The 17,382-nt window shown below is 46.4% G+C and overlaps 2 protein-coding genes across 4 annotated transcripts in view; both read right to left on the bottom strand.

Moving 5' to 3' along the window:
- Nucleotides 1-2,636: 2,636 nt before the first annotated feature.
- Nucleotides 2,637-13,787, bottom strand: LOC117446988 (probable peptidyl-tRNA hydrolase 2). 3 transcript variants are annotated; one of them, XM_034083540.2, is made up of 7 exons: nucleotides 13,375-13,787; nucleotides 12,271-12,412; nucleotides 5,324-5,395; nucleotides 5,141-5,215; nucleotides 4,644-4,741; nucleotides 4,224-4,338; nucleotides 2,637-4,061 (listed from the first exon to the last, which is right to left on the bottom strand). In XM_034083540.2, exons 2-7 carry the CDS (start codon nucleotides 12,376-12,378, stop codon nucleotides 3,975-3,977), a joined length of 555 nt encoding a protein of 184 aa, XP_033939431.1. In that variant the 5' UTR covers nucleotides 12,379-12,412; nucleotides 13,375-13,787; the 3' UTR covers nucleotides 2,637-3,974. The 3 variants fall into 3 exon arrangements, with proteins under 3 accessions (XP_033939431.1, XP_033939430.1, XP_033939432.1); XM_034083539.2 differs by having other exon boundaries at nucleotides 12,271-12,384; nucleotides 13,375-13,784; XM_034083541.2 differs by lacking the exon at nucleotides 13,375-13,787 and adding an exon at nucleotides 12,937-13,346 and having other exon boundaries at nucleotides 12,271-12,384.
- A 205-nt stretch (nucleotides 13,788-13,992) lies between these two features.
- The window catches only part of plxnb1b (plexin b1b), a 135,867-nt gene continuing 132,477 nt past the window's right edge, over nucleotides 13,993-17,382 (bottom strand). Inside the window, 3 exon segments of the mRNA XM_034082633.2 lie at nucleotides 13,993-16,042; nucleotides 16,607-16,681; nucleotides 16,771-16,846. Coding sequence (XP_033938524.1) covers nucleotides 15,938-16,042; nucleotides 16,607-16,681; nucleotides 16,771-16,846 — 256 coding nt within the window. The 3' untranslated portion in view covers nucleotides 13,993-15,937.

Below are 17,382 nucleotides of genomic sequence, written 5' to 3' on the forward strand. Positions count from 1 at the left end.
TGTTGTGGATTTCCACACTAACAAGCTTGCCATCAAAAACAACACGAGGAGCTGATCAAAAAGTCATGGAAGATCAGTCCAGACACAGAGCAGCACTGCAGGCAGACCATCAACATGGAAAGCGTGTTAGCAATTCACTTTAAATGTGTAAAGATAGTGAGGACAACCAACTTGTTCTAATAAACTTATGTGGATGCTGAGGAGTTAGCCAAGTTGGTTAGCTTCATGGCTACGTTAGGGGGACTGAAAACATGATCAATACTTGTTTGTAAATGGAAGCAGTAACATACATATAGCAGTGTTATATTAACAAATATTCAAAGTACTCACCTAAAGAGGCATTCCAAACTTGAACAAACGAGGCAAATGCATGTACAGTGAGAAGTCCTTAGAGTATCCCAACATCAAATCCAACCAGACCAGTAGGCCTGCAAATCGGCCTCGGAGTCTCCTGTATCCTTTGCCCTTAAAAGTAGCTCCCCCTCCAGGGGTAGGAAACAAACTTCTCAGCGTCTCCTACGCATAGGCGGAAAGTTAAATTCCCTGTCCTGTTCAGGTGCACTGCATCCATTGAGTGTCTATTATATATCCCCGGTGGATAAATCCATGTATTTTAGTGTATTGTATATATACAGTCGCTATTTATAATGGGATATATGCTGCTGTATGTGATAGAGGGCTCTGATTCTGTCTCGGGTCCTTACACTCGCAGAGGCGCCCATCCCCCTCCTCACCGGCATCGACCGCGGGTCCCAGCGAAACTGACACACAACCACGCCACGGGGTTTCCCTGGCGACAATGCAGGGGCTCTCTGGCTGGGCGGCCCTTGCTCTGATGTCCCGCCTCTCACTAATGATTCGATATCAATGTGTCAGTCATGTTACACACGACGTGACACGACATGAGAGTCTTTGGGTAATTTACAGCGTCGACGTTTTTTTTCCGCTAGCTAACTACGTCAAACGGGGCGGGCTCCTTTTTCAGGAGCGGTACGACATTTCAGTTCCATTATGATATGAGTTTACTGGTGACTGCAAGCAAGGAGAGCGAGAGGGGCTGAAATCGGGAGACGCTTTGACAACCAACTGAGGATCGGTGCCTCCTTATTTTCTGGAAATTATCGTTATAATATGAGAAATTCCATGGGATTTATTTTAACTCGTTAGTGGGATTATTAATGCTTTTTATTTGAGAGTTGTATGAATCTATTTAACGTGGAAGGAGCTTTCATAGAAATTCAGAGTAGCGAGCGTTAGCTACACGGGGTCTCTAGGGCCCAGTTCCAGGGACACCAGAGTCAGGGTTGGCCCAATGGGTCAGCCCCACCTACGGCACGTCAGATAAATGGAGGATGAGGTGTCGCTGTGTAACATCTGCTGAGGGGTTGGATAGGGAAATTGACCATTGCTCCTGAGTTGCATCAATTGATAACTTCTCCTTCCAGTCCTACCTCTGTTCCCGCTACCGAAATAAGTCTGTTGCGCACACTATGCAGACATACTGAACAAGTGAACGACACTTCCCGTCAGCAGCGGCTCAATAGAACCATTTCAGGGAGTTGTAAGAGGAAATGGCCAGCTTTCTGTGATGTTTAGCGTAAGGAGATTTGAGACGCGCCCTGGTTTTATTTTTCATTAAATTAAAGTTATTGGCGAGGCTACTAAGCACATCGGATACATTATTTAACAGAAGTAATACATTGTTTTCATATAGCTTTTACAGTCTACTTAACCAAGCCACTATTATAAACAAATAGTGATAATAACGCGATTGGTTTCTTGGCCAGTCATGAGAATCGAGGGGCAACTCGGATTGGCTGTGGAAATAAATGCCAACGTCATTTGTTGCAGAGGTCTGACCATGGATGTATAATAAGAACGGTCTGACGAGCGACGACATTAGACAGCAGAATAATTGTGTTGTGGGGCTTCAATAATTAAAAAGATTTTCATGAATCTGAATCAGAAAAACACAATTAGGGATGTTTGCATTTTATACATTTGGGTATGAATGTATATGATAACGCGCAGGAAGACCGACCAAAGCAGTGATCCGGATGTGGTTTACACGATATTTTACACCTGTGACACTTGACATTAAAACAATGTGCTGTCAAACCATCATAATAGTATCACGCTATGGAAATGATGTAAACATTCACATTACCTTGCATTAGTAACAGGTGTGAACACAATCCTGCTAAGCCACTGACGACAATGCATATTTGTAATAGATCAATTATATGAAATGAAGGCTACGCCCTACAGTAATAACCAACTTCCCTTGGTTATTTATACTTTCAACTGAATATGCAATTATTTTCTAGGAATGACTTCCTCTCTGTGGTATCTACTCGGTTGTAGGTTACTAAATAAACACGACCCCAGAGTTATTTCCAACTGCACGTCATGAGGTTAATATTTACAAGCTCCCCGGCCGGACTCTCATGGTCGGCATGGCCATATTTCACAATGCTGCCATTGTTACTGCGGTGAAAAAGCTATGTAATATGGCCGGTCCTAACCACGCACTGCAATATGCCATTGGCCACCCTCCCCCACACTGCTCCAGCCCCTCTCTCATATGCATTGTCTCTATGTTCAAGTGTGTAAGAACAAATCACGATTCAAGATGGTTGTTACTTAATCTGGAGGCATTTTAATTGTCTCCATACATAGTCTGAAGCACTCACACAAATGGCTGTAAAACATAGGAGGTATCAAAGTGTCGACATGTAACTAAAATTGACAGAACTTTGGGATTCCAACTTGTCTACTGAAATGTACATTTCATATCGCATGCATGCCACCCCCGTTTCTTTAGGATCTGTTACAAATAAAATCGTTGACATTAAACCAGGAATTCTGGGAGTGGCAGCTCATGCCCGCAAATATTTGTAAATGAGAACATAGACACAGCTCAAACATCATTTTGTGTATTAAGATTAATAGTGTGCAAGACTATTCACCAAGTCTATAATAATTGTCATACACACAATTATCTGCATGTTGTCAAGCTGTAAATGGATCAACTTCATTAAAGTGAACTATCCCTCACAGGCAGTCAGTGCATACGTTAGCCCAGCAGACCTTTACTTCATGACGTTTTGGCTCCACATAACCTCTCGACCGCCATCAATTCCAACAGTCAATCCAAACATTTCAATTTAGAGTTTTCTCCCTTTTGCACAAAGAAAAACAATACAACAAAGTCCAGTAACTGCGCATATGGTTCAGGATGGCACACCACAGATTATACAGTATATGGCCCACCAACAGGCAAATGTATACAATATATAGCCATTTATCCATAATGGGTAATGTTATTGATTCTATAGGATAGGGGTCTTTGGGGGAAACGTTGCATACAGACACAAAATCATTTAAACATCAAAATTAGTGTGTTCACGGATGATCAGTTAATAGTTTATCCTTCACTCAGGAATAGTGGATCCAACAGGGAAATACTACGTCTGCTATGGGTATAATTATAATTACATCGTGTATTTGTCTAAAGTACATTGCCCCTTGAATAAGCATGTTGGTTCGGCCACCAACTCAACTTTTTTAACTTTGCCATATCTGAAACTGGACCACATACTCAAGGTGTTTGAAATGTTCTAATAAGACTTTAGTAAGTAAGTTGCCTGTGTAAAAAGAGAAAGGTCACCAGAAAAAGAAAATTCAACGGCCTACGCCTCGTTACCCTGTGAACAACCGTGCTCTCTCCCTCCTGCTCTTAAGGCCGGCTAAGCGGCTCAGACAAAGAATGAAAGGGAAACAAATGGCTGAGGGGGTTTGTTTCTGGTGTTGGGACATGTCTGGATTTCCCTTGTTCTTCAGGTCTTTTTTTGTTGTTGTAAAGGTTGCCGCTTGCATGCCAAGACTCTCCCTGCCGCTGGGAAATAATGCCTTCTGCTGGATGCACAGTGGCACTGCAGAGCAATGCCTCCCCCACCGTGGGGGTCAGCCCCTCAAAGCAGCTTCAGACTCCCAGTGACGTTGTTCACCATCTCTTCCTCCCCAAGAATGGCCAGCACGGTGCGCGACCCAGCTTCCACCTGCCACACAAAAAGGTCTTCATGTCAAGGCACTTGTTAAAACTGAAAAAATACATTTTCTAACCAAAGATTTTAGTACCAATAATTGGACAATGTTTTGCGAATAATTACTAGCGCTTCCGAAAGACAAGTACACACCATATTACTTAAAGAAGGTCCTACCTGGGTGAGCCCTGCATCTTGGACCAGGTAGGCGGGTAGACTGAGGCTCATGGCCAGGGCCTGCAGCTCCAGTAGATGAGCCACATTGGTCCCCTGGACCACCACCTTCTTGGATCTGTATCAACACCATGCACATTGATTTTCATCATTAATGTTAATTAGAAACAACTTCATTATTCAACAATATTATAATCATCAGAGCAATGATCGAAAAAGAAAATGCAAAGGAAGTACATCTACCCCTACTCAGTTTAGGGGCTGCATTTCCTTTCTTTTGTATTCAAGAGACTAAAGGGGGACTCGCGTGAACACTCCAGGAACTGTAGCATTATTGGATAAACATTTTGGATGTTTGCAAACAGCAGCTGTAGAACATGCTTGCTCCTCCTGAAATAAACGGTTCTGTTGTGCAGGTCTTACCCACTGTGGTCCCACTTCCAGGCCATCTCCCTCCAGCTGTTCTTCTCTTGTAGAGCCTGGTACAAACCCACAGCAGCGTGTCCAACCTGGGCTGCCACCTGCACACAAACACCACTGATGTCACCACTACACGGGAATCTTTATTTAGGCCACACTGCAAATGGCCTTCATGTGATGTTTCAGACCAAGGTCAAACCACTCCATACGGGACCTGGAAAACATAACGCAGCTTTCTAATGGAATGCAAACTGTTCAACTACATTGATATGAAATCCCAACAATCACTGTTTCACTGCAACTGGTTTTAGCATGAAATACTCCCACGCAGAGCAAAAGCACAGAAGAACATCAAATATTACGAAGTAACACAAATTAAAACCTTTGTAAAACACCCACAGATATAGCAGCTTTACATCACTGTAAAACCGAGATTCAAATGTAGCTACGCCAAAAAGCCCTTCCTTAGTTTTGGTGAGAGGAGCGGCATTGGAACCAACCTTTCCGACCCCCATGGCCAGGTCCATGTTCACCACAAACACCATCTTGAACATGAGGTCATCGTCCCCCTCTTCCTGAGAGTGGAGCAGACAGAGAGACACTGAGATTTGGCTTTGGACAAACGTCACAAGGTCTAATGTACCAAGGTGTACCTGTGGGGACTAAGGCTATCTTATGGGCACCTCATTCTCCAGCTTGTTGAAGTAGTACATTGCCGCCTCCTCGGCAGACACGTTCCGAGTGTGTAGAAGTGCCTGAAGAGAAAAGGGAAATGGGCATATTAGTTTATAATAGTGTGGCCATACCTGTCACTTATGTTGGCTGACAACTGATAAATACATATATTCAGTTATACCTCTTTCTTCATAACTGGTTCACTCACACTGCTCAGTTTATACTGGATTATTATTTAGGATATTCAATTATTGGTCGTTTTAATACATGACTTAGAAGAGGTATCAAAACCACAACACTGGAACCAGTCAAACATTACCACATGCTACCTTTCTAAAGGAATATCTAACAGTGGACCTTGCATGAGCAGCTAGGTGCCAGTGGTATGGTGGGTGACGGTTATCTACCCTTGCATTTGCATATCTACAGTGTTAACAAGTGTGAAGCACAGACAGGAACAGTCTCGTGTGGCACACCTATGGTATATGCTATATACAAATCATTGTTTTAAAAGCTCACATCTTATGTTATATTTAATTTAGTAGTTCATGTAAACCAACGTTATTTTTGTTTAATAACATAATATAGTTACATGATATTTTTTAGGTTTATAATTTGTTTATATTCATAATTATGTTCCTTTAAGAATCAATGTGTCTAATAATAATAATAATAATAATAATAATGTAAAACAGTAATTTCTTGCCTGAGACGGTTTTCATACAGGGACTATATCATACAGGTACAACCCTCATCTAAAGAAGTGTGCTTAGCTGCCCACCAGGATGCCAGGTCAAGGTTCACACTGTCGGCTAAGCTACTAAATGAATACTTAAACTGTAAATAAAAGAGGACTATGCTTTAGTCTTTTTTTATGTTTAGTTTTAGCTAAGTCTGTAGCTCTCTTTGGTAAATCAATCCCATCAGAATCTGTCCCTGAATACATAAACCATTTCTGGAATCATCTGAAGGGGCTACAGCTATAACCTATGCTCTTAGAATAAATGTTATAAGGGAATTCTCTATGTAACAGCGGTACATTTGAATGTTTAGCACTAAAGTTGTCAAGTAATGCAGTGTTCACATCTCATAGTATCGATCAGGGGGAAATGTTGTGCATGATCAAGATACCATTACATTGTAGCCAATAAGGTATAATACAATGGGCAGCGATGTGCTACCCACTCAGGTTCTATTTCGTCCCTACTGACCGCCAGAGGCGGTGCTTTAGCACTGGATATGTCCATCGCGCGCATGCGCAGCTCGAGTACCAATAACAACAAAGTCACCTGTGACCCACGTGACACCGGCTATATCAGCCGGTATTGTCAGAGGATCTGTTCCTTTTCATCTTCTCGCTGCGCGAGGGTACCGTGGCTACGTTTTCGTAGCCTACAGCGTTCAGGCTTGAACGTTTGATCGGAGGGATTTCTCTGCAAACAGCTGGCCGCATGAAGCTTCGCGACTGACAGTCGGAGCTACGGGTCGTTAGACGCGTCCTCCAGGAGCTGCGCCGGCTGTGCAGAGCCTCGACAGACAGGTTTGTGTCAGCTTGTTGCTAGTGATGGCTGTGTTTCCACACCCGCTCCCAGCCAAGTTGTCCTGATTACCGTCTTATTGTTTGTGGCTTAGACTTTCTGGTGACGACAGTGTTCCCGCTTCCTCTCCCATAAAGTTGCCCTTTTGAAAGTTCTGCTTGTGGCGTTGTGCCCGAGCTATCATTAGCATTTGAGTCCCAGCTTTGGCTGCGTCCCTCATTCGATTTAGTATGGAAAGCCAAGAGTGTCATACTTTAAACCCGTTTTTTCGTTTAGATGCAGAAAGTAAGGTAAGTACTTTCTATTTTCTAGAAGCTATTATCTGGTCTTAACATTTGTGTTCTGACTTGGTCGCTTGATTGTTAGCAGCAGCCGCTTGGCTAACACCTTGCTGTTGAGCTTAACTATTAACTCAGGGCAGTGCTCCCGCTCCCTGTAGCATAGGGTTTGATTGCAGTAGCGCTAGGTTCGTTGTATTACTGCTCCTAGTACTAGACTCCTAGCACTAGGATGATATGCAGAGAACATCTTCACGGCGGGTGCTGTGTGCTCGGCATGTGCGGTTACTACTGTAACCAGACACGGTTCTATGCGGGCTGTTCTCTTTCTTAGAAGCTAATTATCTGGTCTTAACATTGTGTTCTGACTTGGTTGCTTGATTGTTAGCAGCAGCCGCTTGGCTAACACCTTGCATGTACGGTTAAGCTTCATTATTTAACTCAGCCGGTGAGGGCAGTGCTCTCGCTGCTGCTCCCGGTAAACGCATGGTATGGTTGCAGTAGCGCTATATCGTGGTATTTACGGCTCCTAGTACTAGACTCCTAGCACTAGGACGATATGCAGAGAACAATCTTCACTGTGTGTGCCGTGTGCTCTGCATGTATGGCCATTAAGGAGGATTTCATCCTCCCAATATTATATTGTCTAGTGGGCAGCCGTTGGCTGACACTTTTAGCACCGGCCACAGTTACTATTGTAACTAAGGTTCTAAGCCGTAAGTACTGGCCAGAGTTATTACTACTGTAACTACGGTTCCAAGCTGTGTAAGTACTGGCCATAGTTAATACTGTAACTACGGGGTTAAGCCGTAAGTACTGGCCATAGTTACTACTGTAACTACGGTTCCAAGCCGTGCACGTACTGGCCATAGGCACTACCGTAACTACGGCTCTATGCCGTGTAATGGCCATAGTTACTACTGTAACTACGGTGCTAAACCATGTAAGTACTGGCCATAGTTACTACTGTAACTACGGTTCCAAGCCGTGCAAGTACTGGCCAGAGTTACGACTGTAACGACGGTGCTAAGCCGTGTAAGTACTGGCCATAGTTACTACTGTAACTACGGTTAGATGCCGTGTGAGCCCTGGCCATGGTTACTGCTGTAACTACGGCTCTATGCTATTCTATTCTTTAGAAGCTAGTTATCTGGTCTTAAACATGTGTGTTATTTGACTTGATCTCGCTTGATCGTTAGCAGCAGCCGCTCGGCTAACGTCTTGCGTATACTGTTAGCTTCTTTATTTTACCCAGCTAGGTGAAGGCAGTGCTCTCGCTCCCTCTACCGGTAATGCGGATGTAGCTACATCCCCTTTTCTGTTCGGCGAGTAGTAGCACCGCTCTACTCTTCCCGTTCAGCAGGTAGCCGGTGAAGGCTGTGTTCCCGCTCCCGGTTACACTGCATCTGGCGCTCGCCTCTAGCTCAGCCAGTGAAGGCAGTTCTCGCCCCCGCTCCTGGTAGACCGCCAAACGGCCTCGTTTTCCGTTAAGCAGGTAGCCGGTGAAGGCTGTGTTCCCGCACCCGCTCCCGGTTACACTGCATCGGGCATTCGTCTCTAACTCAACCAGTGAAGGCAGTTCTCGCCCCCGCTCCTGGTAGACGCCAAACTGCCCTTGTTTTTTCTGTTAAGCAGGTAGCTGGTGAAGGCTGTGTTCCCGCACCCGCTTCCGGTTACGCTGCATCTGGCATTCGTCTCTAACTCGACCAGTGAAGGCAGTGTTCTCGCCCCCGCTCCTGGTAGACGCGGAACTGCCTTGTTTCTCCGTTAAGCAGGTAGCCGGTGAAGGCTGTGTTCCCGCACCCGCTCCCGGTTACACTGCATCTGGCATTCGTCTCTAACTCAACCAGTGAAGGCAGTTCTCGCCCCCGCTCCTGGTAGACGCTAAACTGCCTTGTTTTTCTGTTAAGCAGGTAGCTGGTGAAGGCTGTGTTCCCGCACCCGCTCCCGGTTACACTGCATCTGGCATTCGACTCTAACTCAACCAGTGAAGGCAGTTCTTGCCTCCGCTCCTGGTAGACGCCAAACTGCCTTGTTTTTCTGTTAAGCAGGTAGCTGGTGAAGGCTGTGTTCCCGCACCCGGTTACGCTGCATCTGGCATTCGTCTCTAACTCAACCAGTGAAGGCAGTTCTCGCCCCCCGCTCCTGGTAGAACGCCAAACTGCCTTGTTTTTTCTGTTAAGCAGGTAGCTGGTGAAGGCTGTGTTCCCCGCACCCGGTTACGCTGCATCTGGCATTCGTCTCTAACTCAACCAGTGAAGGCAGTTCTTAAACGCCTGCATGAGCTGTAGCTGCATGCCTCGGGTGCTCAGAGTGGCTCGAATCACTGAGGTGGAACGTCTGGCAGCAGCCAACAGACACCTCTCCTTGTCACATACTCCTCCAGATCAATTCGGCCGTTCCCGGCGACTTGAGGGAGCGATGGCTTTGTGTGCTCCCCCCAATAGAAGGACTAGAAATAGGCTTCCTCTAAAGTGGATCGGCTAGCTGCCGATAGGGGCATGATGAAGTCGCCTCTTGGCCCTTCAGCCTGGGCCCGGTGTAGGGGCTGCTAACCCCCCCTCCTTCGGTGGGCGCCCCTCCTTCGGTTGGCGCCCCTCCTTCGGCTGACGCACCTCCTCCGGTTGACGGAGAGTCCTCCGTCGCATACCAGTCGAGCCAGGGGAGCTGTTTAGATCAGCTGCCCTCGGAGGCACTGGAGTGTGCCGCCCAAGCTAGGCAGACCAGGCAGCAGCACTCGGGTCCTCGCAGACCTGTGCCCACTCCCAGCAGGCCCAGGGGCCGCTCTAGCAGCCGCACTCAGCCGCTGGATTACAGGGGTTGGTCTGCAGAGGTCTTAGCGGCCCACTCAACCGCCTCAACTTTCGTGCCCCATGTCGCCCGCCTTCCAGGCGGCCTCGTGCCCCAGAGCCTGACCGGAACCTCCCAAGAGGCTCAGGGTCGGAGGGCTGGGCTCTGAAATCCCGGGGTGGTCGGCGGCTGCTTTCCCAGCAGCAGCTCAGTTTCTGGGCAGTCTGTACTTCCGTCCCTTGGGTGGTTTTCACCTTAACCCAGGGGTACGGACCGCAGCTCCGGCCCCTAGCTTTCGGCTGGGTCTAATTGACAGTCGTCAGCGATCCGGCAGAGGCCCCTACCTCTGGGCCAAGAGTTGTCCGTCCTTTTGTCCAAGGACGCAATCAACCCAGTAAGACCCTCTGCTTAGCCAGGGGGTTCTACTCGGCATACTTTCTCGTGAGCAAGAAAGTCGGCGGATTTCGCCCGATCTTGGACCTCAGAGGAATCAACAGATTCCTGAAGGTGCTGCATTCTATATGCTGACTACTGCATACGCACAGGTGGAGTGGTTCCCAACCGAGGGATGCCTACTTCCACGTGGGCCGGGCAAGAGGGTGCCTTATATTCAGTTCCTCCGGCCCTTGGGCAGACTGGCAGCTGCCTCGGCCGCTGGGCCCTTAGGCCCGCTGTCGTTGTGCCCCATGCAGATGTGGCTGAACAGCCTTCACTTGGACGCCAAGTGGCACAGGCACAGTGAAGTCAGGGTGTCGCAGCATTGCTCCACTCTCCGTCACGCTGGAGGGGGAGGGCCTATCTCTGGTAGGCGTGCCCATGGGCGCCATCCCATCCCGCCAGGAGACCATCACCATAGGTGCATGTCTCTCAGGGTGGGGTGCAGTGCGGCAGGGCAGGACCGTTCAGGGTCAGTGGTCTGCCCAGCAGAGTGCGCGCCGGGTCAACGTGCTAGAGCTTCGGGCCGTGCAGCTTGCACTCACGCACTTTCTACCCCAACTGGGGGGCAAGAATGTGCGTGTTCCTTGGGGACAGCATGTACATTGTTGCTTAGACAACAGTCCCTTCTAGATAGTGGACGTTCTCAACTCCACTCTGAATTTATGTGGCTGCGATTCTGCCCGACATGTTCGGTCGACGGCGCCACGGTGGGGTGCCACAGGTCGGTGTCCCTCTTTATGAGAGGGGGCTTTACGGCAGCGTCCCCCTTGCACCCCGAGGGCTCCGGCTTGGGACCTGCCCTTGCTGCCGGATGCCCTATCACCTCCTCCCTTCGAGCCCCTGGCCCAGGTGGGGCTTAGGTGGCTGCCCACAAAGGCAGCATTTCTGCTTGCCATAGCCTCAGGAAGTGAGTCGGGGAGTTGCATGTCCTCTCCATAAACAATACATGCGGGAGGTGGGACTTCCACAAACTCACTTCAATCAGCCTGCCCAGCTGGCACGCTTGACATTCAGGAGTACGGCACATCGAAGTTGCTGTGCCCGGGGGTGCCCAAAGGGCGTATATCAAGGCTACTGCCTGTATACGGCAGGAGGAGCAACTCTTGAGTTTGCCCTGGCGGCACTAAAGGAGGTTAGGCCCTCTAACCAGTGGCTTCCCCACTGGGTTTGTCGATACCATCTCACAGGCTTACGGGGCCAGTGGCCGCCCCCTGCCACCAGGCTGAGATGCCACTCTACAAGGAGCATCTCCACATAGTGGGCTGCCCTGAGAGGGGTGCCCCCTGGAGACCATCTGCGCCGCGGCGTCGTGGGCGTCTTCTGGCACATTCTCCAGTTGTCATCAGGTCAATGTCACCACTCCCCATTCTTTGGGCGTGGTCCTTTTGCCGAGCTCCGCTGCTTCCAGTGGTGAGCAAGGGCTTGGATTCTTCATGACATTGTTGGTATAGGTCATCCAGTGCTAAAGCACCGCCTCTGGCGGTCAGTAGGGACGAAATAGAACGATAGTTACGGCTGTAACTACGGTCTATGAGTCCCGGATGACCGCCAGAGTTCCCTGTCACTCAGAATTCTTGTGTGCTCGCGAGAAGATTCGGGGAACAGATCCTCCGACAATACCGGCTGATATAGCCGGTGTCACGTGGGTCACAGGTGACTTTGTTGTTATTGGTACTCGAGCTGCGCATGCGCGCGATGGACATATCCAGTGCTAAAGCACCGCCTCTGGCGGTCATCCGGGACTCATAGAACCGTAGTTACAGCCGTAACTATCGTTTCTTTTCTTTCCATACATCTTTCAGTATTATTAACCATCAACACAGCTATGTCATAGGAGCTTATAGAAACATGACACCTTCACAGTAGCACACATCATTACATGTTGATGTAAATGTGTGCTGTGACTCCCACCTGTTTGGCTGCCTCCTCTGGGATGTCCAGCTCTCTGAGCTGCTGCAGGAAGACAGGGTTGACATCCTGGAGAGCCGGAGTCTGGGCTGCCTGCTCTGAAGGCTCCATTCTTCACTGGAACACAGGCAGTCACAATGAACACCTGCTCACAACCGACGCACAGGTCAACACAATCAAACTTTGGAAACATATACATCCCGTCCACAATCGATCATATTTATATGAATGACTGTGTGCATTTTAGAGAGCACTTCTTATTCTAAAGGCTCTTCCATTGTGCAGGCCTCTAAACGCAAACATGATATTTGCGCACATTGCTGGCTGAATCGCTTACTAACACACACTGTACAAGCTAATGTCAACCAATCAATCAATGTTTATTTATATAGCCCAATATCACAAATGTTACATTTGTCTCAGTGGTCTTCACAGTGTGTACAGAATATCAGAATATCAGTATGACAATACGACACCCTCTGTCCTTAGACCCTCACATCGTACATGTAATGATCAGAGGGCCTGCAGCGGTAACATGAACACTTTAAGATTTAAACACATAGGAGCTCTTCTGGTAAAATGACACAATGTACATAAAGTAGTATAGTTAATGCATTGATATATATTATTTTGCAAAACGTCATACGTTTTGGTTATGATGTTACTTACCAAGCAGGGCCGCATTAATGTAATAAGATATGACGCTTTATTCATACGCAAAGGGGGATATGAAGGGAACGAATAATATCGCTACACTAACAAGCAGCCACAAAATAGGTTTTAATGTTGCTAGCTCTGGCTATGTTATTTACAGCTGTTAGCTCATGTTACACACCATTAAAATTAGCATCGCAAACAAAGCACCTAACGTTAGCACTGTTTAGCTTTGGTTTATACTACCATTTCGAAATATTTCACTAATACGAATCACAAATTGCATTACGTTGCTTAACTTTAATGCTTTCAAACAGTCATGTAACGCGCAGGCAACCTTTATTGCTTAAAAGCTGTTGTTAAAAAGGTATCTATGAGCATAGCATTAGCCGCTAACGCTAACTGGACTAGCTTCCTTCCAGTCAGTTGCCGAAGTAATCCCATGTCAGTTACCTGTTCTGCGCAGCTAGCTAGACAGCAGGAACAACGAAGGCGATTTCCTCACAGTGGTTTTTAGAAGTCTCAATTTTCACCTGCAACGCAACACTTTCCGTTTGAAACAGAGAACATTCAGCATTCAGCGTTACTCCATTTTGGACCCTGTGTTGGTTGGAGGATGCTGCCTCTTGACGAATGTGGCGTTCCAGATATTCTGCTGATATTAATTATGCGGTGGTGGTCATATGCTGGTGCATTATGAATATGGGCTTCCCTTCGTTAAAAACGCGAGGACGAGTGCTTGCTTTAGGAAACATCTATTTTAATAATCGAATCGAAACATAATGGTTGTTTTTACAATGACTGTCCATTGGAATATGTTAACCTGAATAAGCAACACCGTATATTATAGGCTAGGCTACTTGTTTATCCTGTAGCAGCTGCATAGCAATAAACTGTGAAAAGGTCCGTTTAAATGAAGTAGTACACAGAGGAGCCTGGTTTTTTTTTGAAGAAGGAAAACACAACAACTTTTAAGAATACTTTATTACATCAGCATCTGTGAGAATGTGCACCATTTATTATTAAACAGGTTAAACCACTACAGTTACATTTTCAATCAATAGTACACTGATATAACACACAATAAGAAACATCCTTAAAAACTGCTCATTGCAGAGCCTGCTCTACATTGCCAAATTTGTACAGCCTAAACAGGTATAATGTTCCTCTTGAAATGGACTTTATTATCACTGAGCTTTTAGTCTTAATCTGAAGTGACAGTGTTGACAGAACAAGCCCACCCGTTCATGAGTCATTAGTTTCTGTATGTTAAGTCATGTAGTAATAAACCTACAGGCTACATTCTCACATGCCTGGACCCGGGAATGACATCCACAAACACTTCTCATTCACTGTCATCGTTTTGGTCGCTGGTGACTAACTAGGGCTGGGTACCACACCTCATTACTTCCAGTCCACGCAGGGTCTGACTTCCTGTCTCTTTGGGTTTCCCCTTGTGTTCAACTGAACCCAGCCTCTAATATCTGCAATTGCTAACCATTACCGAATGGTAACCCAAATTAAAGGGCAGCCCTACTGAAAGCCACCTCGTTCTGTCATTTAAATAAGAAAAACATGTGCTCATGTATAAAAGGTCTCTGTGCTCTAACTGAACAGAACGGTGACAAGATCAGCAATATCTACTGAACCAGTAGTAATATAATCAATATATAAACCTGTATCAACTTGACAAAGCTAAATGCCAGACAGACCTTCAGCAAAGGAAGCGGTGCCACCTTGTGTTCAATACAAGAACTGTTTACCAGCCATGATGTCAACACCAAGAAACCTCAACACGTACCATCATCATAGCGTAGAGGTGAACCATGATTTTAATACATCGTTTAAAACTTAAAAAGGAATGTTAAAATGTACACAGTTAAAAGAAATATGACTGACTAACAAAATAAAACACTGTGGTGCGCACTAAGATTCCACTTCATGGAGTTTCTTTATGGAATTACTTTGACTTTTCCTCTGACATCATTCCAGTGATTTGTACACTATAGACACATGAATAAGTATAAAGGCGAGAAACTAAAACAGAGTAAACTGACATTCAGTCGGGGAGCAAGTACCTTAAAATGCTCTAATGAGCTGGTTCTGATTTCCAATCTCAATTTCAGAAATGTGTGTGTGTTCGTACCGCGGCTGATGAGAATCTCCAGCTGGTGTTGCTCCGTGTCAAAGACAGCAGATGCTGCACTGCTATACTGGTCCTTTTAGCGGCTTGAAATCTAAGTAGTAGTGTTGGTGTCGTGTCAACAGCATCACAGGAAAGCAAGGTACATTAGGCCGAGGTAGAGAGTGGCAGTGACTCAGCCGTTTTCTTTGATTAGAAGGGTGGAAAAACAATGTTGTGACCAAGGTTTCATTCTAAAACGTGTCCATTTCAGAGAAACAATATGGAAGCTTAGGTAATCGTTTTGTGAATACTGCAGTCACCTAAGTAAATGTTACATCAATGCTTTGTACTAAAAAACAGAACATTGCCAATGCAGAGTGTAGATTGACAAGCAGTGAAATGGACACGCACACGCACAGAAATAACTAATACAGCAGCGACAAGCACACAAGGCATAAGAGGTACCGCTTCATAAATTCACTCTGAGGGACAGCAGTTAGCCCACAGCTGTGATCAGCTGACTGCAGATCAGCTGCTGCAGATCAGCTGCTGTGTGGACCTTTTGAAGTCCAGCAGGTGTTCTTTAGAGATAAACACAGAGAAGTTTCGCTTTCAAATGTCTCTTCATTAGGTTAAGGAGAGCAGGCCTCATTGACTGCAGGGTTCTTGTCAGTGTCCGCGCTCTGCTCCTCCTCAGAGAGCGCTCAGACCGTAAGGTGCTTTCAACGCCAGCCTGAGTCTTCTGATCAGCAAAGCAAATGTGTTTTCAAATCTCAGTGCTCCTTGACTTCCTCCTGAAAGAAGGATTCATGTCAGTCTGCCGGTGGCTCTCCTGCTCTCAGGTCCAGCTGCAGGGTGTGGGTCTGCCCCCCCCAGTATCAGCCTGCTCCGTCACAAGTCTGTGACTTTATTCTCCACGGCGGCAGCGATCTGCTGCAGTCTGTAGCCCAGCTGCATCTTCTGCGCTGTGGGGTCCTCCTCCAGCGCCGTGATGATCTGAGGGAGAGTGAGGAGCAGGCACACAGATGACCAACACCATCACACGGGTCGGTACCATCAGAACACACACACCTTCATAAGCACACACAAGAGTGTTCTCTACTTTAAAGGACCTTCCGTTTCTTTTCTCTTATCTTAACTAAGTCTCAGAGGGCGAGGGCTTCTGAGACACGCGGGATGTTGGGTCTACATGTCAGTCCTATGAACGTCTGTGAGAAGAATTACTGAAAGAAATGTAATAAAGAATATGTATACACTTGGGAAGATTACTATGCAGTGGGTAGGCTGTCATCCCACTATTTCAGCTTGCTCAACATATTCACTAACAATTGCCCCAGTAAACAGGCAGGCAGGCAGCAACACATTAGAACAATATGTCTGTAATGTCTACGAAAGTGTCACAGTGTGTCACAAAGTCAGATGTAAACCTGATTGAACACATTAAACATATTCTGCAAAAGAAGAACAAAGTGCCAGCTCCTCATCTACTGTACATGCTCAGGTATTTCATTCACAAACCATACAACTGATAAGCTGCTGAGTCACACTGAGGGTACACACCTGGTCGTAGTATTTGTTGATGTACTTGTACAGCTCGTGCAGTGCCACCAGGTAGTTTAGCTCCCCAGAGTAGTTCTGAAACACAAAGCAATTAGGTCACATGTCCTGTGTGTGTGTGTGTGTGCGCGCGCGCGCGTGTGTGTGTGTGTATTCTGTGCACGTACCCGAGACAGTTCGGCCAGAGCAGAGTTCATCTCCTGGTCACTGGCTGAGATGGTCTGCCTGATGTCCGCATAGTACCTGCAATAACAGCAGTTACAATTATATCTTCAAATGCAAACCCCACCTGTAATCAACAGTATTTTACACTTCCTAACATTTATTTAGTTTTATTACAGAGCATTAATATTAGACAATAACATTGCAACATGGATCCAATGTAAGTCTTATTGTTTAATGAGCCTAAAGGGTATTTGTTGGAATTGTGAAAGTGACTTTTTGCCATACTAGTTAATCAAACATTTAACTCATCAGGTAACATTTGCTCCAACTCCTATTATTAGCCATAACCTTCCATTTCCATGTTGTGACCGCCAACATCACGTCTCCCCATAACCACCCCTCACATTACCATACTCATCAACAAGCAAGCGGCATTATCTTTCTTTACTATACATATTGACAGTAAAGCTGATCTTTCATGCCTAAACCAACCCGTTAGTTAGGTAAGGGATAATGTGCAGCGACATTCATGCCGATGTAGATCCCTCCGCGTCGCGTCGGGCTCCTGATCAGCCTGTCGGTGTTCTTTTCCCCATAATGACCACGTCGCTGCA

This window comes from Pseudochaenichthys georgianus, chromosome 5 (genome assembly GCF_902827115.2).
Source record: "Pseudochaenichthys georgianus chromosome 5, fPseGeo1.2, whole genome shotgun sequence".
In the NCBI taxonomy this organism is placed as follows: Eukaryota; Metazoa; Chordata; class Actinopteri; order Perciformes; family Channichthyidae; genus Pseudochaenichthys; species Pseudochaenichthys georgianus.

Coding starts and splice junctions, on each gene's coding strand:
- LOC117446988 (XM_034083540.2), bottom strand. CDS start 12,378: ATGGAGCCTTCAGAGCAGGCAGCCCAGACTCCGGCTCTCCAGGATGTC. Junction 5,396..12,270: donor CAGAGGAGGCAGCCAAACAG/GTGGGAGTCACA, acceptor TTTTCTCTTCAG/GCACTTCTACACACTCGGAA. Junction 4,742..5,140: donor TGGCCATGGGGGTCGGAAAG/GTTGGTTCCAAT, acceptor GTTTGTGTGCAG/GTGGCAGCCCAGGTTGGACA.